Below are 23,025 nucleotides of genomic sequence, written 5' to 3'. Positions count from 1 at the left end.
GCAGATAATTCTACACTATATATCCATCATCCGTCCATCCCTGCAGATAATTCTACACTATCCATCCATCCCTCCAGATAATTCTACACTATCTATTCATCCATCCATCCCTTCATACCTCCAGATAATTCTACAATATCCATCTATCCCTCCAGATAATTCTACACTATCTATTCATCCATCCATCCCTTCATACCTCCAGATAATTCTACAATATCCATCTATCCCTCCAGATAATTCTACACTATCTATTCATCCATCCATCCCTTCATACCTCCAGATAATTCTACAATATCCATCTATCCCTCCAGATAATTCTACACTATCTATTCATCCATCCATCCCTTCATCCCTCCAGATAATTCTGCACTATCCATCCATCCCTCCAGATAATTCTACAATATCTATCTGTCCAGATAAATCTACAATATCCATAATCCATCTAGGCAATTCTACACTATCCATCCATCCAGATAATTCTACACTATCCTTCCATCCATCCATCCATCCATCCATCCAGGTAATTCTACACTATCCAATCCATCCAGATAATTTTACACTAATCTGTCTGCCTGTCTGTCTGTCTATCATCAGTAGAGTACTTTGTTCACATTTACTTGTGCTTTTGCAACATTTTGTGCAGATGTAAGTTGCAATATTATGTTTATGTTGTTTGTGACTAATCTCATATAAGATGTATTTGGGTGAGTTAATTAACCCATTAGGAAAGGACTGAAGCTTTATGCTGCTCACTAGGAGCACAGTAAGAGAGTGAGAAAGGGACAGAGAGAGCTCGCAGCACCCTAGAAGCCCTGCACATTTCTAATTTGGTCCTCCGGCTAAAGGATTTATGATTAATGTCCACAAGTCACTATATTGTATGACTCCATCCATGTTATGTTCCCCGAGATAAAAATAAAGTAAAGAGCTGTAAAAGTCGATTAATCACGTTATTAATCATCTCAGATCGACTTGCCAACAGTCATGGATGGCAATCGAGAGAAGGGCTGTTGTGATTTTCTTTTCTGAAACGTTAAGCAAGCTAAATAATTCAAAGCTGCCCAAGAGAGTTATGTTATGTTATGTTATGTTATTTTAGAGGGACTTAAACTTGCCTCACTAAATGCGCACACTTGTATAAATATTTTTCTTAATTAGCATTTTTGTCTTTTTTTACAGTAAAAATATATTCTCTGGAAATAATTTTTAAAGTTTTAATTTTAAAAATTATTTCCAGAGAATATATTTCAAATTCAAGAAAGTTTCTTGTTGTAAGCATAAAGCAAAATCATTTCTAAACTTTGTTTTACATTAACAATTACAATTATTGTTTTATAAGTATCATTACTGAAAATATTTATCTTGTATATACAAATCTTTAGAAAGGAACATCAATGTATGTGTTTACAAAAACTGCTAGATTAAATAAGAGATAAATCCATCCAAGATGGCTGCCAGAAGAGAGAAATGTTGATTGCCATACATGTTTTAAAACAAGATGCATTTATCTTTTATAAAGATAATAATACTTGTTTTTAGATAATCTTGAATTAATAAGATATTTTTCTTACCCCATTGGCAGATAGTTTTTTAAACATACTATAACAAAATTTAGTGAGATTTATGCTTTAAACAAGAAAATTACCTGAATTCTAAATATATTTTCTGAGAACAAGTTTTAATGTCTCACTCAATTTTATAGGTTTTCAGTAAATGTATCTTGTATTAAGATATTTTCATTGTAAAAAAAAAGACAAACGTGCTGATTAAGATAATTATTTTTATTCCTACTATAGAAGTGTTGCGCTGTTAGCTTTGCAAGATGTTAACGACAAACTCTATTGAAATTAATTGCGAATCGAGTGTTCTGTGCAAAAGTAGAGTTACAAAATCGGTCATTTAAAATATTCCATGACATGATGCTCCCTTAGAAGGAGCTCCCTTGTGCAGCGAGGCAGCTTGCTAGGCTTGTTTCCCCGTAAATTTTTTCAAATATCTTGAGAGCAATTTAATACAGCGCATTATCATTAATGCTGATTAAATACCAGTGCGTGTCATTAGGTTTGGAAGCTTAATGCAGCTGCATCTAATGCCTTCAAGTATTTAAAATCTTGGCTCGACAAATGAAATCATACGCTTATTTTTTGGATTTCCTCTAGTGCATTTCCACCTATAAGACAAAAACGGTAGATGTTTATGATTTTGCACCAACACAACTTTTTTCATTACAGATGAAGCAAGACTCGAGGCATCAGGACAACCCCTCAGTCCTTCCCAGGATCCAACCGGAGCCCCAAACATCACAGTCTCTTCGTCGCTGCTGGAGGATGAAGACTTCGCCTCGCTGTACCACTCCCCACCAGCGAGGGCAGAAAGCACAAGGGAGCAGCCTGTGTTCGCCTCGGTGCAGACCCTGCAGGTTGCAGAGACACAGCCTCAGGCGCTGGTGCATTCTCTGCCCTCCCCACCCGGCAACAGTGACAATCGCACCAATCAAAAGTCCGCTGGGGAGCAGGCCGTCAGAGTGCCAAATCCACCGTCCCCGGCACATAAAATCAACAGTGTCTTGACCACTAGCTCAGGTACCGCTAGATTGTGAGCTGTTGAATAATGCTGAGTACAGAAATCAAGAAGTGGTGTATTTAAAGGGGTTTCTTTTCAGGGACTTTGCTGATTTGATGTTGTCATCATCCTTTCTTCGCCATTTGTTCATCATCACCGTCATCATTATTTTCAAGGTCATTGTGTTTGCTGTTATCGTAATCATCATCATCAATATTTTTTACAATAATCTCTTTAAAGTCAACATGAAATTGCATTCACATCCCATTTTACTTGCGCAACGTGACGTATTTCTGAGTAAAAAGTGAATATATTTAGTACTTCATCAGGATTTGATTGGATTGTGAAATATTAGACTGATATTATTGGTTAATATTATATATCGTTTCAAAGAAATTAATACTTTTATTCGTCAAGGATGATTAAAGTGTTCAAAAGTAACAGTAAAGATATTTTTAATGTTACAAAAGATTTCTATTTCAAATAAACACTGTTCTTTTGAACTTTCTGTTCATTAAAGAATCCTGAACAAACATATATCACAGTTTCCACAAACATATGAAGCAGCACAGCTGTTTTCAACATTGATAATAATAATAAATGTCTCTTGAGCAGCAAATTAGCATATTAGAATGATTTCTGAAGGATCATGTGACACTGAAGACTGAAGTAATGGCTGCTGAAAAATCAGCTTTGCATCACAGGAATATTAAAATATATTAAAATAGAAAACAGTTATTTTAAATTGTAATAATATTTTTTTACTGTATTTTTGATCAAATAAATGCAGCTATAGTGAGCATTACCGACCATTACTGACCCTTTTTGAGCAGTGGTGTTATTTTAGTATCACTGAGATACTATTATAGTTTTTATTTATATTTTGAATCAGGTTTTATTTGAATATTTTCTGTTTTCATTTGAATTTTTGTTAAAGTTTTTAAATAAGTTTGTATTATTTTTTGTATTGCAGTTTTAGTTATTTAAGTACATCAAATTACACTAAATTAAACTAAATCAGAAATGCTACCTTAATAACTAGCTGAAATAAAAAAAACTTTTTTAATATGTATATTATAACCCTAATAATCCTGATTTGGTCAGCTTTGATTTCATGTTGACGTTAAAGCTGAAGTATGTAATTTTTGCGCATGGCATTTAGCCCAACCTCACACCATTGCCTCTCATTGAAACTGTTTGTCTGATCAATGGAAAATTAAATCATTATCTTCGGTTATATTTGGTTTGATGACACTAGTGGCGCAAAAATTATACACTTCAACAAGTCCCGCTACTGCATAATCCCCCAGAGCTACATCTGTCCTCTCCCACATGTCCTATGTGTCATTCTTCACCATCAGCGAGCGATCATGTGTGTCCTCGATCTCACTTCCTGCTCCTGAGGTGGCTCACTCAAACGTTCTCTGCTTTCAGACGAGACTCTTAGTGAATTCCCCAGAAACCCTGATCTTCCCACCGCCCCGGGATCCTCTTTCATGATTGTGGCAGAGACAGATGCTACACTCACTGACAATGTGACAACTTCGGTCTCCTTTTCCGCTTTTAACGGCACTTCTGAAAGGGCTGAAAATGCTTCGTCCGGCTCTTCAGCAAGCAGCAACTCCCACACTGTGACCAGCGACAGTCTCCAACTCACCACAGTGACCACCACGACTGTCACGCCCTTAACTGTGACATCAATGACTGTGACTCCGCCCACTGCCATCGTTGTGGTGAAAGAGGTCACGACCACCATGCCGACCACTACAGCCACCCAGACCACGACAACCGAGACGGAACCACCGACGACAACCACCACTACCACTACAACTACCACCACCACAAAAGTAGCACCAACAACCACAAAAACACCTACAACCACTTTAGCAACCACAACAACGACAACCCCTCTTCAAACCACTGTTGTCTCTACCTCTGGAAGTACCACGAATGAACCGAGCACCCCTCCTACTGACAGTTCACCTTTGACCTGTAACGTGACCGAAAGATTATGGGTGAAAACAGGTGAGCCCCTGTTTACTGTATGAGTGCCTCCTCGTTGTTTTTAGTGAAAATTCACTAAAGAAATTAGGCAAATTTAGTAATGGCACAAATACGCCACAAATCAGTGTAAATCAATGCAGTTTACATTCCATTACAGAAAATTTAGTGGCTTATTAAGCTGAATTGTAGATTTTGCATTGAAATAATGTTTAACCGATAGTATAGACAGTAAAACATAACATCATACCTAGACATAAACAGTTTTTGTGGGAAAACATTTGTTGCATTTTAAGCAAAACCAATCAGGACACCTATTTTTACAGTTACCCTGATTTCGCATGTAAATGCTCTTGTTTTTTTGTTTTTTTGCATTTGTTTGTTTACATTTTGAGAAATGAATTCATCATTTTATTAAATAATAAAAATATAAAGGAAACATTTTTTTTTTCAGAAAGTTATTTAATGGATGTTAATAAAAAGGTCTTATCAGGGAAAAAAAAGATTTTCTATCACAATTTAAACACAATTTAGACTTAAATTAAAAGAAAAATCTTTTGTACAGTGCTTTATTTATTATTTGTCATACTTTAAACTATCCGTTCTTGTGATGAAAATAGGTTTGGCTATGGCATGGCATAAAAATAATATAATATAAAATAAAAAAATATAAGTTATATAAAATAAGTATTAAAAATAATAAAAATGAATTATTAATATAAACTTAGATATTAGATATTTAGTCTAGCACACTTAGCCTAAAATATTTCAGTCTTTTTAATTCGATTTTAATTGTATTTTAAAAATAATCAACAGGTATGGAATTAAAATTAAAATTAAATAACAAAGACATTTTGACGTGTAAATTATGCTCAGTTCATTACAACAGAGAAAAATGACAAAACCAGTTTACAAATGCACATCTACTTAATCTTGTGAAAGGCTTTATTATGCAAATAATATTAGGGGAGAGCGGGGCACAAAGTAACACTTTTTGACTTTCTCAGTTTGTGTAAATCCACATGGGGTTCAGAATATAATTTTTTTTATTCACAGTAATTTTACACTTGTCTAGTACAAATATATCGCTTTGTTTCATGATTACAGTGTATACGTTTTTTTTTATTTACCCTCAGAAATTGGAAGTGAAATGTGACAACATGCCCCGTAGGTGGGGTACATTGTAACATCTGAGGGGCACGTTGTAACATGACCATATAGCAGCTTAAAATGTTATCTGATCAAATGAAAAAAATATATATACAAGACAAACTAAAATATTTTGTTAATAAAATAAAATAATTATTTTTTTCAAATAAAATAATGGCGTTTTTTCAGAATTACAAATTATCTGATTTTCGAGTTTGACAATGAACACATTGCAATCATGTAATTTTGTTATGCTAGCATGTGTGGAAATATTCAAACCATGTGTGTTACAACTAACCCCGCGTTACTTTGTGCCCCGCGCTCCCCTACCATATGCAGTAATTTTACTCCTCCTCTCCGACATTCTACAGTGACAGCATATGCACTGTAGTGAAACCAACATATGTTCACTGTAAACAGACATGTTCACAGGCATGGCTGTCTCCCTTGGGATCTGGGCTGCTTTGAGATGCTTAGAAAATCATGCTTTTCATATGTGTTGTATCAATTTTTCCCTCAGTGTTGTCCATCCAGATGCGACGAAATCGCCTAGAAGCTGAAATGAGACAGAACCTGTCTAAAGGTTTCACACAGGCACTTCAGAGAGCGTTCAACGACAGCAACGTCCGTGTTCAGGTTGGTGGTTTTGCATGTGTTTTGAGCCGCAAGCCACTACGCAGTGGCTTTGGCCGTTAATAAGAAGGAAAATACCTGCTATAGAAGTTCAAAGGTTTGGGGTTTGTAAGATTTTTTAATGTTTTCGAAAGAAGACTCTTATGCTCACCAGTGCTGCATTTATTTGATCAAAAATACAGTAAAAACTGTGAAATGTTATTACAATTTAAAATAACTATTTTCTATTTGAATATATTTAAGATGTAATTTATTTCTGTGATGCAAAACTGAATTTTCAGCAGCCATTACTCCAGTGTCACATGATCCTTCAGAAATCATTCAAATAATCAAGAAACATTTTTTATTATTATCAATGTTAAAAACAGTTGTGCTGCCTAATATTGTGAATATTTTGATACATTTTTTTAAAGGATTCTTTGATGAATAGAAAGGTCAAAAGAACAACATTAATTTGAAATAGATATCTTTTGTAACATTATAAATCTGTTTTTTAAAGGGCAAATGAGGTAGGTTATCCAAGATTTAATGCATAATTTAAAAATAATTTGCTTACTATGCACAGTATACAGATTATAAACTGCAGCAATAATAAAAATGGTAGTAAGCTTATCCAAACCCTTTTCTTTCTCTTCCACTGCAACATGAAATGAGAAATGCTAAATAAATAATGAAAAGAACTAATCGGAATACTTGGTTGCCATTGGAAACACAGTAAAATATGCCTTATACAGTAGAATCCAGCAGCATCAAGATAAGCACAGTGCTTTTGACCACAGTCCTCTGGGACCTTATCACAATTGCATCATGGGGATTGTAGTTTAGTAGAGGACAGTGTGGTGGGAGGCTGTGTGGGAGGTGTTTCCTGTGTATGTTCAGTATGCAGCTCATTGAGTGTGATTGTGTAGAACATCTCCCTGTTTTCAAGCGCTGAGAAAGGGCCGTCTTATGAAACACTTGGTTTGAAGCCGAAGGAGCATTTGCACGTCTGTCCGTCAGAAAGGCACGGCCAAAAATAGCACAGCGCTGGTACCTCATATGCTGCAAATAAAGAATCGATATCATGGTAACCGCAGAGACAACATGCTGAGGGGAGTGCAGTCGACTAAATAGAGTATTTAAAGGAACAATTAGCTCAAAAATTGACATTCTCTCATCATTTAATCAGCCTCATGTCATTCCAAACTCTCATACAAGTCATGCAAGTCTTATGGGTTTGTAATGACATGAGAATGAATAAATGATGACCAAATTTGCATTTTTGGGTGTACTGTCTCTTTAATTGTGAATGACCACTGAAAAGGTTGTTATTAGCATTTGAAGAGCAACCGTCTGTGTCTATTAAGCTCTGTACCGAATGACTCAATCTGTTCTCTTCAAGATCTGTCTCTATATTTGTCTTTTTCGCTCACTATGTGATTTTTTTCCCCTCCTCTTTCTCCTCCTCCTCGTCAACTGTCCATCAGATCAGAGGTTCTGTATGATTACAGACCCTGGAGGTGATCAGCAGGAGACGACACAATCACTATCTACACACGAACACAGAAAGAGAGATAGTGCGTGTGTGTGGCTGTGTGTGTGTTTATGTTGGAGTAAAAAGAGAGAGATGGTCAGTCAACTTGACTCAAATAATATAATGTTTTTGAAAGAAGTCTCTTATGCTTACCCATGCTTATGCTTATGCTTTTTTGCTTTTTTATGCTTTTTTAAAATTCTATTATATTTTAAAATGTAATTTATTCCTGTGATGAAAGCTGAATTTTCAGCATCATAACTCCAGTCTTCAGTGTCACATGATCTTCAGAAATCATTCTAATATGCTGATTTGGTTCTTTAATACTTTTGTGGAAACTGTGATACATTTTAAAGGATTCTTTGATGAATAGAAAGATTATTTGAAATATAAATCTTTTTCAACACTATACATGTCTTAATTTTTGATTGATTTAATGCATCGTTGCCAAATAAAAGTATTTAAAAATTTAAAAAGTACCTAAGTATTAAAAAGAAAAAAAATCTTGCTGACCCCAAACATTTGAATGGTGGTGTAGACCTTTTAAAAAGAACTAGCCAAGGAGCTGATGAAAATGGTGAAAAAATTAATTGTGTTACTGTTAGATATACACTATGGATATCCATGCCATTTTACATGATCTGAGTTCTCTCTAGTTGGAAAAAGATATCTGCACGCCTTCTAATGTGACTGTGGGCTACTACGTCTTGAGAGGGAAGTCCGTGTTGGTGGCCTCTGTTGTGATGGACACATTAGTTTCCTATGGCTTTGACAAGCTACTGAATGACATCAGAGAGTATGTTCCCGTGGTGTTGGCCATCCCCAATCCTGTGGCCCCATGGTTGCCCAGCCTAGGCATCCACCTGCAACTCAAAACGGGTACGATTCTTTTCCAACTGAAGTTTATTGGAAAATCTGACTGTAAATGATCTATTTGACAAGTTTCATACTTGAGCACCTTTGTTTAGCCTTTTTTGCATTACATATCCAACCAGTCTTAAGCCCACCGCCATTTATTGTTAGTGAAATTGCATTTTAGACAGCTGAAACTTGGTAACTAGAATGATTGGTAACTAGAATGTGGGATCTGTTTTTGTTTAACAGTTTATTGTTTTCCTGCATATAGTTCTCAGGTTTGTTGGGCCAATGGACAACATCAAGTCTTGCGGCTTCATCCAAATGATGGAGCAACGATTGGAAAATGTGTTTGCTGAGGCGCAGGAGAAAGTGGAGGACTCTTATGGGACTCTTTCTGTTGAGGTAGTTTTTCAATTGAACTTGAAAACAAAGTTTGATAAATGGCTTATCTTCAGAGGTCTGATAACGCCGTTCCTCTGAGGACTCGTTTGTTGGATTTGGATTTATAGTTTGTTTGTGTTTTCGGACAGATTCTGAACACGTATCAAACGGGGAATTCTTTGGCAGTCACTCTGGTGTATGTGGTGTGGAACGGTAGCACTCCGTTGAACGGTACTGTGTCCAGCGGTCTCCTTAACCAGCTCACTGCCGAGCTGGTGGGCTACTTTCTCTTCTTCCCCCCTCTGATCAACGCTGAGCGTAAGTTTCAGCTTGTGTTTACCGCTTGATGTTACATTTACTTGCTGCACGGCTTGTGTTTATATGTTAATGCACATTGAAATGGTAGTTCATGTTTATTTCTGTTTGAATCCATGAGTTTGTTTTCCTTGAGGCAGAGATCCTCAGTTTTGGTTGATCCAAAAGACATTTTCCAGGACTCATAACATTCTCCTTTTCTGATGGGTAGTTGATATGAAAAACTTTTGGAAAGTTGACTTGTTCTGCTGGGCGACATGCTATACTCCATCTAAAACCATTTTAAACAGCTATTTTTTCCCTGTTTTATTATTATTATTTGATATCAGTATTGTGATAATAATCTCACCTTAAAAGTCCAGATGTGCTTCAAATGAAATCATGTATATATGAATGAAATATCATGTAGATTCACATTAATATGATTATTAATTATAATGAATAAAATTATTGATATAATAATTAATAATAAATTAAATATCTGTGCATGTAATATTATATTTATATTCAATATTATTTTTTTAATTCAGGTTTTTTGTAACATATAATCATCAATTATTAATATGTTATATATAATTATTAAAAATATAATAGAAAAGAAAACAATATATTATATATAATTAATGTAAATTTTTATTAAATGAATATTATGTTAATATTCAATATTCACTTTTTTTATTCAAGTTTTTTTTTATTAAAGTAAAATATAATTTTAACAAATATAACAAAGAATGTAGAAATAAAATGCCTGTGTGCCATGGATAAGAAAATATATTTTGTAAAAAATTTTAAATGCATAATTATATTACATTTTTTATCTTATTTTCAAATCTTACTCTCAGTAAACATTTTATCTTAAGTATGCAAATTAAAAAATAATGTCCCACGATCATTTGGCAAAAATTGATCTGCTTATTTTATGTATTAGACTGATAGGATAAAAAAAAATCTCATTTATCCTCGCCAATGAATGAGTAAATGACAAAATTCAGTTTTGTTTTGTTTTTCCCAGAATGGTCTTCTAGTAAACATCTGTCTGTCTTTCTCTCTCTTTTCACAGCTCTAGAGTACCACAACCTTAACACTTCAGTAGCAACCCGAGATTACTGGGTAATCACAGGTAATTACCTCAACAGTTCAGCTGCTAACCAGCACCCAGACAACCATTTGCCAGCATGTCATGTGATTAAGTCTAGCTAATGTTTTCTCCCCGCTTCTTTTAAACACAGAGAGCCTTCTTCTCTGAGGAGTGCTATTGATGTATTATTTAGCTTCCTCCATCAACTGATTTGAGATCACATTGGATCAGAATATTGAGTGTGAAAAAGCTATTTCTAGCTCTAAGTTGCACTCAATGTTCTCTCTGTTGCTTTAGCTGACTCTTCCTCCCGCTTCTTTTCCCCGTTCATCCCTATTTATCACTGTCAGGAGAACAAATCCTTTTACCAAGGTCAATTCTGTAGTAATTGCAGTTTTTTAGACTTAAAGTGTAAGAAAGGTATGTTCTCTTTGTCACCTTGCTTCATCTCTCTCTGTCATTCTCTCTCTCTCTCCAGTAATTCAGGACGTTGACAGCTCTTCTCTTGAGGGGAGTTATCAGAGCTTTGCTAGTCTAATGGAGCAGCGCCTGGCGGAGCTCTTTCTGGTTGCCAGTCGACGTGGCCTCCGCTTCAGGAGAGCCACGACTGTAGGCGATTACACTGTCCAGGTGTGCCACCAGTTTGTTCTATGTCTGTAGTTTTTCTTGTACTGAGAAACAGACCAAATATTTTGATGACTCATCCTGCACTACACAGGTTTTTGTCCAATCAAATGCTCTAGACTAGAGTGAGCCCCGCCCCCAGTACAACCAATTAGCAAGTGGCAAAATGTGTTCATGGCTGCGACATACTGTAATAAAAGCTTATTTATTCATTAAAACGGTGGATGGGGAGTATGTTACTCATTTTGAATGCAAAGAGGTTAGCTAATCATAAAGATGTCATTTGCATATAGACATCTGTTTTCTACATTTCTACATGGAATTCAAGTGGAAAAAATGTGACAAATGTGTAGAGCATGGCCCATTTAAAACTGAAAATTGCCCTCGTGTCCGATTCAGTGTGGAGTTTAGAATTTCTAAAGTTTGTATTGGAAACATCAAACATGAACTCAGAGTGTTTTCCTCATACAGATGGTCAGCATCCGACGACTGTCTGGTCCTAAGAACCAAGCTGAAATGACCTACTACATACAAGTAGATGGCTCTCCCATAACTGGCACTGCTGCAGCTAAGACCCTCAACACGGTGGACTCTCAAACCATGGCTCTCTCTCTGGGCTACTTCGTCCAAGTTCAAGCAGAGCGTATGTATATAATTTACTCATCTAGCTCAGTATATTTTCGAACCATCATTTAGATTCTATATACAGGAAAAATTATGCTTTTGTGAGTGTTTACTGTCTATCTTATCTAGAACTACTGTATTTCTGTCATGACAACTCTCGGAGGGATTGGCATGGTAATGTACAATGCAGTGTTAATGTATTTGGTCTTGGCGGAATAGATCTGCTACGCTGCTGCTGCTTCTGCGGCAGAGCAAGTACCGAGACTTGCTACTGCCAATACATCCACAACATGCTGCTGTGAGCATGTAAGAAATATTGCTGCTGCAAAAATAACATACATGAAATAACCCCCATATAGCATTCATGAATCACCTCGTAGCAGATCTATACAGGTGGAGCTGGGGAAGGTGGAGGGTTTCTGAAGCAAGCTGCAACTGCTACAGCAGCACTAGTCATATATTTAAATGTTGAGCAGCGAGCTCACTGGCTACCGATCTAGGAGAGAACCAATCATCTGTGCCATGTGATTATGATGTCATTAGGTCAGATTGAGTTAGACCTATCGGACTGCGCCATCTAGAGTTTCATGCCAGAACTCTGTATATGTTTAAGAGTGTCAAGAGTGATTAGTACATTATAGTTTATATTAGCGGTGCTAATGCTCATTCTTGGTGTTTTGACCCCAGGAGTTAAATTGGGCTGGGTCTGTCCAGGTCTGAGCCCCGGCACATAGTCTTACGCTGGCAACTCATCAGTTAGGGCCCAATGATTTCAGTGATGCAGAAAACGCGGACGGAATCGCAGAATCCAGTCATAAAAATAGAATTTACTGTATAATAACGCAGAATATCGCAGAATCTGCCAAATTTTGAATGGATAAATCAAAAGTAGGTCAGTACACTTAAATCAAATGGTGATATGGACTAGTGTCTGTGAATATTAAACCGCAGAAAGACTATTTAAATATGAATCTTACATGTTCTGTGTGTCTCTGTGTGAGTGAATGGTGCAGACACGCGGTTTCGTTTACTACACATACTGAAGCGCGCAAAGCCAATTCTAGAGACCAAAATATCAGGGTTGGCAAATAAGTACCTAGCTAGCAACCTTGCTTTGCCATTACCTTAGCATCAGATTTTGCTCCACTCACATTTATGGCAGAAAATGTGAAAATCTTGTTACATTTATTCATGCAAGAACAGACAACAGAAATGTTTTATCAAGTGAAACTCTAACTCAAAGTGGAAATTCTACTTTGACTTAATAAGCACCCAAATAAAGTAAGTATGATAATGCTGACTTATTTTTTCCAAATGAGGTCTATAGCTATCTCACACCGTGCTAGAGAATGCGCAGGGGATTTGGGTGTAGAGAGTTTACACAAGTTTACTGAGCTCTCAACTGGGGCGTCAAGCCCAGTTTGCCTGCCGGAGACGAGCAAAGCCCCAGTTTTGTATGAATAATACACAATCAGACCCAGCAGTGGGGGTTTAATCTCCCAGATAGGAGCTACATCAGAAAGACAGATTCAGCTCATTAGGAGCTAACCACAGACAGTAGGAGACGGGAGTTGGATTACTGTAAGAGAGTGTGCTGGAGACGCAAGTGGCGGAAAACATGTGCAAGCATTGTGAATGAGTCTATTGATTTCCAATCTATGTTTGTGTTTGTGTGTAAACAGCGGTGGTGAAGAATCTGCCTAGTAACCTCTGGATACTGGCGGTCCTGATACCTGTATCGCTGGTGATGGTTATGGTGATTATGGCGGTTGCTATCATATGCAGGAGAAACCGAACTGTATTCAAAACCAGCGCATTTCGCAATTTTCATCCCCGCACCAAGGTAGGCTCTTCCAAACCACGACTCTTCAAATAAACACATCTCTGTCTTGTCCAAACAGAGACGGTTATGTCAGCAGCATATTAATAAATCCATTTAATATTAAACATAACAATGGGACAATGGGTCTGATTCACTAATAATTGAAATAGAGATACACCAATATTAACATTCTGACTGACAAGGATAAAATTATAATTATTTACATTTATGGCAGATATTTCTCTGAAAATAAAAAATTGAAAGAAAAAATAACTACAACCATTTTATAAATAAAACATGTTTAAATTGTTTTTAGTATACTTTTATATATTAATTACATAAATAATTTAAAATAACTTTTAAATGAAATGTTAATATTTTATGTATTATTGTATTTTCTAATAATTACTATGTAGAAGAAATTTCACATTTCAATTATTTTGAATTTTGAATTTTGCTATTATTTTCTATTTATAACCGTATTAATTGATTTATTACATTTACATTTATGCATCTTACATACTGTATATGTGTGTTTGTATGTATGTATGTAAAATTGATAAATGTAAATTCATAAGTTATTTTAATCCATGTTTTAAAAACAGAAAATAATAACTATCGTATAATAATATTCAGCAGCGCACATATTAGACTAAATTTATGTTTTCAGTTCGAATGGAAATCTTATACAGTATTAGAGTTGTTCATTAACAGCTATCAACCATGTTGGTATGCAAATGAGTGGTCTGAACTTGTTTACCCAGCGCATTTTATATTTTGGTCATGTATGCACACCACTTATGTGCACCCCTGATAATATTAATAGCTCTAATAAGAACCGTAATTTATTACAACCGATAACATCTTCACCACAAGAAGAAAATGTCCCATACAAAATTTCTGCTTGATTCATATGTGGATTTGTTTTTATCTTCTTTGCAATATTAATGAATGGGGATTATTTTAAATGAGGGAATGAGACCCATTGTTTTATCATAGCGATGATGTCATCTCATTTTGACAACTAATAGGCCTAAAATATCCTGATTTATTTCGTACTATTTACAAAATCCTTTTATTTTTCATTTTACATCTGAATATGTTGCTGGACATAACCTTTTGAAATGGTGGCTTGCTCCTCAAACACTTGACGTTGTCACCACATGCTGTTTCAAACCTTGGAATGACAAATTTCACTTTAACGCCCCCCAAAATATCCCTCCAATTGTGTCTTCACTACTTTTCCTGTCCAGACCTCATATCGAAGAGATGGGAGTTATCACCACCAGGTATTTCTGGCTTGTGCTTGGTGCTTAGCTGCATGTTTATAGTCCAGACATCCTTCTTGTTGACAGTGCTTGCAGGAAATCAGTCCGCAGGGGGAAGGGGAAACAAAAGATTATCTGTCCTCCGTGTAATCGATGAAGTGTTCAGTAAGATCTAGTGCACTGAGGATATCTTTGATCAGCACAGCACAAATATCTCCTTTCTTGTACCTCTATTTGAGATTTCAGGACGATGACTAATAACAGAACGGGGAAGAGTATTACCATAGTATTACTGTAATTATGATTTCTTTGTCGCATTTGGACTATGAGGCTTTCAAATAGATCCAGACCAAATGCAGGTTAAGAAATTAGGCCAACCCAAGCTGAGCAATACGTCAAGGTTACATATATGCATAATTAGATGAAGTTTAAATAGATTGCAAGGACTTTTCATCTAAAATGGGATACATTAAATGATCTAACAGGAAGGAGCTATAGGATCAGCTATATGTGTTGATGTGTAGAGGGATTTATTCATAGTAAATCATAGAGTTTAAGGTCTTTAAGATTTTTTTCCAAAGAAATTAATACTTTTATTCAGCAAGGATGCATTAAATTGATCAAAACGGGCAATAAAGACATTTACAGTTACAAATATTAACTTTTTTTTATTTGTCCTTGAAGAATGTATCACAGTTTCCGCAATAATATTTAAAAAATATTCAACTGTTTTCAACATAAAATGATTATTATCATAAAATGATAATAATAAGATATATTTCTTGAGCAGCAAATCAGTATAGAATGATTTCTGAAGGATCATGTGACATTGAAAACTGGAGTAATGATGATGAAAATTCAGTTTTGCATCACTGGAATAAATTGCATTTCAAAATATATTCAAATAGAAAACAGTTATTTTAAATTGTAATAATATTTCACAATTGTACTGTTTTTACTGTATCTTTGATCAAATAAATGCAGCCTTGGTGAGCAAAAGAGAGTTTCTTTGTTGTGTAGAATGCAAATGTTTAGCAGAATGTCTAAGCTGCTCTTTGTGTACAATGAAAATGAATGGTGACCAAAACTGTCAAGCAAACTTTTCAATGAATAACAGCTTCAGCTCAGTCTGTGCCTCACGTAAAGTTATCAAATGGCTTCAAAAGACTTCATAAAAGGCTTTTATGATGTTTTATGGGACTTTTTGTCCTTTTTGGAGCTTGACAGTACATGATCACCATCCACTTTAATTGAATGTTAAAGAGCAGCTTCGACATTCTGCTAAACCTCTGTTTTTGTGTTCCACTGAAGAACATAAGTCATATGAGAATGAAACATGAGGGTGAGTAAATGATGACTATTTTTTGAGTGAACTGTATTGTTTTTAGTAATGGAGTAAAACAATATGCAAATCAATTGTAATTATGATAACCGTCTCTTTGATCGTGCTCCCTCTTAGCAGTGTTCTCCGATCTGAAAACATTCCCTGCTTCATCCAATTAAGACGTCCTTTCAGGAACATGATTTTGCTTATGCACAGTAATTTGTGGATCAGTGTATAAAGCGTTCCGGTTTCATGCAAGAGCTTCCCATGTTAGCGTAAGGGAATTAGAGGAGGTGTGTGAATGTTCACTGGATGATCTAAAATGAGAATAAAGTCATATAAGGATTTCAGATACCGACACTGATGATTTGTCAGGCTCAGACGGGATCAATTGCATGTGTGCCCGCTTGCATGCTTTTTGCTTCAACCTGTCAATGTGTTTGAACAGTCTTTATGTGTTTCCCCAGCTTGTTTGCACAGTTCACATCCCGTGCAAGACTTACAACCTGGATTCAATGCTTAAATCAAATTGAACTTGGATTAAACAAAGATTTATATAAGGGGTTTGTGGACTGTCACGACCCACGTCAGCCAGTGAAAGGCTCCTCTCAAATACAATCAGATGGAGCATGAGTGAATTATAGTTCAGCTGAGCATGTGAAATATATTTGGATGGGATCTGACCTCATTCAAGGTCAATGTCCAATAGAGAACGCTCAGGAAGATGATACTGAAATCATACTGCTTTTCCCAGAACTTTTGCTGTTTCTTTTTGGTGTCGTCAAAACATTTTAGCTAGTAATGCACAATAAATCAGTACCAACCGATATTAAAATGTAATGTAATTTAATTTATTCATTTTATTAATTATTTTTAAATGCTTTAAAATCAATCATATATACAATTTATTTATAAGGTCAATTATACAAATATATAATTGTTTTTAATAATATATATATAATACAAATTTAAACAAATAATAAATACATTTAAATTCATTAATTTATTTAATAATTTCATTGATAAATTAAATTTAATTGTTTGTATATATAATTAACCACAAATTATTAAATAAAATATATTAAATTATTCTGATTCCATTATAGCATTTAGAATGATTGATATTTTTTTAGAAGGATTTTTTTTATTTTTATGATTGGTGCTTTTTTATTGTGTTTTATTTTTAATTTATTACAAAATTGTATACAATTTTAATATTGGTTATTTATTGGTTATCAACTATTCCATGAAAATAATTATCAGCATGTCAGACTTTTAATATAAATATTAATAGAATTTTAATATTGCACATTCATCATAATTATTTTGCAATTCTGCTTGATGACACACACGGTGTAGAAATGATACACCTCACTAATAGATCTTGTAGATGTGACAACAGCACGTGCAAAGCGCAACCTTTCATGAATTATTAATCGAATTAATCACACATTTTCCCCATTTACATGATAACAGTGACATGAATATACATTTTTTTTAAAGATCCAACAGGCAACCTGCCTCCATGTGCTCAGTTCTGCAGGAGATTGATCCATAATTCATTAAAACGAGGGGCTCCATAGCTCTACCATATTAAATATCCCATGGCAACATGATGCATCGTATGCGGGCTCCATGAAATATAGTTAGACTCAAAGCACCTTCAGCCCATGAATAAATTAGGATGGCCAGCATTCCTCTGCTGATTGAAATAAAATGCCCGATGCCGCATTGTGTAACTCTTACTTTCTTCTCCCCTGTCCAATCACGGCGCATCATTTCCCGTCCAGCCCGTGCAGGGTTTCGACTACGCCAAGCAGCACATGGGCCGGACAGGTGAGGAGGCTCTCACTGTCACCAAGGAAACACTTGTCCTGTCCCTCCCGGTACGGGACGCCCCTCTTACACAAGACAGGGTGGCGGTGTTACAAGATGGCACGGCCTCAAAAAGACCCCAGTCAACGGAGATGCATCTCAGGTGAGTGCTTTTATTATAGAACAAAGGAAGTATGTGCATATTTTTAGGTGTACCAAATGGAATAAGCTAGTATGATAGTATATGCTCAACTCTCTATAGAACAAGCCTGAGCATCAATCTTTTAAAAGCCATCCAACCCGATATGACCGCACAGTTCTATTTCAGTTGCATTTCTTATCTTCTTCCACTGAAAAATCAAGTACACCTCAAGTATGCCATATTACCATAGAGCGGATTGGGCTCTTGACTTTAAGACGCGGCAAAGACATTGAGAACTGTGAAGGGAAGAACAAAGTACACTGTGTGCTTAAAGGGTTAGTTCACCCAAAAATGAAAATTAGCTTGTGTTTTACTCACCCTCAAAGCATCCTAGGTGTATATGACTTTCTTCTTTCAGACGAATCCAGTCGGAGTTATATTAAAAATTGTCCTGGCTATTTCAAGCTCAATCATTGCAGTCAGCGTGTGTTGCAGTTGAACAGTCCACAAGTCATCAAATAAAGTGCGCGCATCCATAATAAAACGTCCCTCACACGTGAATAAATCGACCTCACTGATTGGAGTGTTTTTGAAGCTGCAGCCACCGATCTGGACGAGCTCACAGAGACTGTAACTTCATATATCAGTTTCTGTGAAGATATGTGCATTCCTACCAGGACATTCTTATCATTTAATAATGATAAACCGTGGTTTACTGGGAAACTCAAACAGCTTCGTCACGCCAGAGAGGATGCTTACAGATGTGGGGATAAAATCTTGTACAACCAGGCCAGGAACAGACTAACAAAGTTTATCTAAACAATTACTTTTGTTCCTATACTTCTATTTCTGTATATAGTACATTATTCAATTTTTCTTTTTTTTATTATATTAGTGTTATATTACATCCCTACTGTGTTATTCCTATGTGTGTCTGCACTATCATGTATGTCTGCACTATGTTTGTACTTTCTTCTACACTGGAAGCTCCTGTCGTCAAGTCAAATTCCTTGTGTGTGTAAACATACTTGGTAATAAAGCTCTTCTGATTCTGATTCTGATTCTGATTCTAAAGGCCTCCTGTAGTGAATCCATGTGTTTTCATAAGAAAAATATCCATATTTCAAATGTAATAAACAATTTTCTCTCACTTCTGCTGACTGTCATACACTGAAGCCATTCCGGCGGATGACGCAGCACGTATGCATTGCGTGATTAGTGACAAATGTGGAGAGAGAACAAAACAAAATGCCAGTCACGAATTAGAAGTACAAAACGAGGATTTGTAAAGAAAAATGTCGGAGGATTTCGATATAAACCAAGAGGAGACTGGTTTTCCTTTGCTAAAGTAAGGAAACTTTGCTTCCTTTGCTCCTACAAACAAACTCGCGAGACTAGCATATCTCAGAGGCGCGCACTGTGCATACGTGCTGCGTCATCCGCTTCGAGGGTGAGTAAAACACAAGCCAATTTTCATTTTTGGGTGAACTAACCCTTTAAGAACAAAGACATTTGTTCTCTTGACGTATTTTTAGAATCGAAATCAAGAAAGACAGACGTGGCACGCACAAATCACCAATGCCAACATCTGCCCGGTGCACACTGTATGATTTTGGTCATGATTTTGCCCTCTGGTCTCTTTTATTTGCATGCATGCGTATCTGTAATGGATAAGTAATTGTGCAAACTCAAATTACCCTTTTGTGTTATCTAACGCTTTAAAATGCCAATCATTTAATAATGTAAATCTTTAGAAAATCTCAGATAAATCTTAAAGGGGTCATATGATGCGATTTTGTTTTTTGAACATTAAAGCATGTCAACATATTCTGTTACACCAAATACACCAAATAATGATCTATAAAAAAGCATCATATGACCCCTTTAAGCAAATCAATATTTTTTTAAATAATTTTTTTGAAAGTTTTTGAAAGAAGTCTCTTATGCAAGAAGTCTCTTATTTATTTTATCTAAAATACAGTAAAAACTGTAATATTGTTAAATATTATTACAATTTAAAAGAACGGTTTCCGATTTCAATATGTTTGATTTATTCCTTTGATGGTAAAGTTTAATTTTCAGCATCTTTACTCCAGTCTTCACTCTTCAGTGTCACATGATCCTTCAGAAATCATTCTAATATGCTGATTTGCTGCTCAAGAAACATTTCTTATTATTATCAATGTTGTGTTGCTTAATGTTTTTGTGGAAACCATGATATTTCAGTATTTTTTGGTGAATAGAAAGTTTAAAACAACAGCATTTATTTAAACAGATTTTTTTTAACATTATAATTGTCTTTACTGTCAGTTTTGATCAAGTTATTGAATCCTTGCTGAATAATATTAATTTCTTAAATAAAAAAATCTTACAGACCCTTTTGAATGGTAATATATAATTTATTGTAGAATTTAAAACTTTATTTAATTTTAAATGTTTTAACTTTAATATATTTGGAGAATATACTGTAGAATTTTATGATTTGAATTTTATTTGATGAATTCCTTAAATATAATTATTGCCTTCACGCTATAATTGATCAAAATGACCTGAAAAATGAGCAGTTGACAAATGCCCACTTTCGCCCCGTGACAAAGGGCTTTTGTAAAAATAAAAATAATAATAATTAAAAAAAATAAAATAAATAAAAAATAAAGACATAGTATTACTGAATTTAGCATAATGACATGCTTGGGTTTATATTTCGGTCATATTTCAATTGTGTTATGAAATTTCAAAATGGTGTTATGAAATACAAATGGCCAGTCAGTGCTGTTTATTTGAGACCAAAGTCATAACTAATATGTATATCATATACATTAAGACTATTATGCATCTCACCAGGGTCGTATCAAACAAGCAAAATATGTAAAGGACAGATCAAATCGTACAGTTTTCACTGAATTTAAAGCACTTGATTCTTCAGATTAATTTTTTAGTGTTATTCTTTATCCACATTGCTTTAGAGAAATGTCTTTCTTTCTTCACAAAGAGTGAAACCTCCCAAGGTCTTTTTCTGATCCCGCGTAAAAATGCAAATGAAAGATGGTAGGAAATGTATCAGCGTTCAGCTCTTCAAGGTCATTAAAACTCACCACCCGGCATCTCCCATTTCTCTGGGTTACTTAACCACTCTCTGAGGGCCGTGGGATCGTAAATATGCATGCCTTTATGTTGTGCGTGGGACAGTGCGACAGAGCAAAAAGCACTGATCCTTGAAATGGTTGCAGTGTGGCTTTGCGTTTCTCCTCTCTTTCCTCTCCCTCTCATTGTTTCTCCTTTCTCTCGCTCTTTCTCTATTAGCATCTGCACTTATTAGTCGGAATACAAATGTATTCTGCCGTTTGTTATTTCTCCTGAGTGGCTCGATTAAAAGGAAATGAGCCTGCAGAGAGCAGGGCCGGGGAAATAATTATTTGGAAAAGCAAATGCGGTAAATACGCGAGCATTTAAACCTGGCAGAGACAGACAGAGATGCAGGGAAGCTAAGTACACTCACAGCTACAGAATTATGTATGATTCAGTGTGCCCATAGGCAGCTTGGGCAAGGCTCGCTTCTGCCCGACTGTGTCAGACCTAGAAGACGTGCGTGTGTTCGTGCGGCGGTGGCGGTGACGAGTCCAGCGGGGCTGGGTGTTAAGTGCATGGCAGATTGTTGGCACGCATGCCTGAGAGATTAGCAGATTTCATGAAATATTCATATTTTGTTGACTGTGCTTTACTACCTTCTTCTTGGAGAGAGATGGGTTTCGGTTGAAGCTTTGATTTTGATGTGAAAATGAAATAGTCCTTGTTTCTGTAATTATAGGTAATTGCTTTTATGGTTCCTTGAGCTTTATGGATGTTATAATCTAAAATTAAAATATAAAATCAATGTAGAACCCCATTTTGAGCTCACTTGATTTCTGTTTTTCTGAGTAAAACAGATTTATTGAGAAAATGGTGGACAGATTATGATTTCATACATGAATACATATATGAATATAAATGTATGTCACGCTGGTTTTTGAATCTTGTTTAGGTTTTCTTGTCTTTTATTCTGTATTTTCTTGTCTTGGTTCCTGACTTGTCATGTGTTTCCCTGACCCTGTCATGTGATCCTGCCATGTGGTCCTTTTGTTCATGTGTCTTGTTCTCATTAGGTGCGTTCGACTTGAAGCACCGCTACAGACGGCAGTCAATGAGAGTAGCCGCTTGCAGTCGGGGGCGGAGTTGAAAACGGAGCTGTCAAGCCGGACATTTCTGCTCCCGTTAGTGACGCTCTCACGGTGTTTGCATACTCTATCACAGATGAAGTGAATTAAATGCAATATTTGTCAAATATACAGACGTTTCAGAAACGTTTTCATGAGCAACAGATATACTGATTATATACTGCTTAATACAACGCCATCTGTTCAAGAATAAAGTTCAATGTAAATATATACTATTTAAATACTAATAAAGTGGGGGAATATATGCTTTCATCAGTGTTTTATGATAAACGTGACTCAACATAACATTGCGACTACAGTAAAAAAGCTTTTACTGTTCTAAAAACACAGATTTGTGGCTATTATTGGAATTGAAAAGGTTAGAATAAACCCGAAACACACGTGATAGTTGTCATGCGGTGAATCTGGCCAATCGTGAAACAGCTGTGTCGTCATCAGCGCTCCTGCAGTCGCTCTGAAAAAGCTGCGCCAGCTGAGTCAGCCGGCTGCTCTCGAAACGCTATCGCGGTACTTTGATGCCACACGTGACAGTGACGTGGCGTCGGCGCCGGTTCAAGTCGGACAAAATTTCTAACCGGCATGCACTGCTTCAAGTCAGCCGCCGATCGGTTTGCACGGCGCCGCATGAAGTCGAACGCACCTAATAACACAATCAGCTCTGAAGACATTCGAGGTGTTTCAGCTGATGTTTCAGATCATGTG

The 23,025-nt window shown here is 35.9% G+C and overlaps 1 protein-coding gene across 4 annotated transcripts in view; it reads left to right on the top strand.

Annotated features, from left to right (window-relative positions):
- LOC107707489 (UPF0606 protein KIAA1549L-like) overlaps window positions 1-23,025 on the top strand; it is a 55,397-nt gene that overhangs the window by 20,161 nt on the left and 12,211 nt on the right. For 3 of the 4 annotated variants that reach the window (XM_016511524.1, XM_016511523.1, XM_016511522.1), the window contains exons 2-13: window positions 2,232-2,582; window positions 3,997-4,587; window positions 6,233-6,348; window positions 8,515-8,737; window positions 8,985-9,118; window positions 9,247-9,415; window positions 10,473-10,532; window positions 10,969-11,120; window positions 11,586-11,757; window positions 13,421-13,581; window positions 14,814-14,849; window positions 17,943-18,130. In XM_016511524.1, the coding sequence (XP_016367010.1) occupies window positions 2,232-2,582; window positions 3,997-4,587; window positions 6,233-6,348; window positions 8,515-8,737; window positions 8,985-9,118; window positions 9,247-9,415; window positions 10,473-10,532; window positions 10,969-11,120; window positions 11,586-11,757; window positions 13,421-13,581; window positions 14,814-14,849; window positions 17,943-18,130 (2,353 nt within the window). The remainder of the gene's footprint in view (window positions 1-2,231; window positions 2,583-3,996; window positions 4,588-6,232; window positions 6,349-8,514; window positions 8,738-8,984; window positions 9,119-9,246; window positions 9,416-10,472; window positions 10,533-10,968; window positions 11,121-11,585; window positions 11,758-13,420; window positions 13,582-14,813; window positions 14,850-17,942; window positions 18,131-23,025) is intronic. The other variant, XM_016511525.1, reaches the window with a different exon arrangement.

The sequence above is a fragment of the Sinocyclocheilus rhinocerous genome, unplaced genomic scaffold (assembly GCF_001515625.1).
Source record: "Sinocyclocheilus rhinocerous isolate Xijiao unplaced genomic scaffold, SAMN03320098_v1.1 scaffold534, whole genome shotgun sequence".
NCBI classification, from domain to species: domain Eukaryota; kingdom Metazoa; phylum Chordata; class Actinopteri; order Cypriniformes; family Cyprinidae; genus Sinocyclocheilus; species Sinocyclocheilus rhinocerous.
This window is presented reverse-complemented; position numbering and strand designations above follow the sequence as displayed.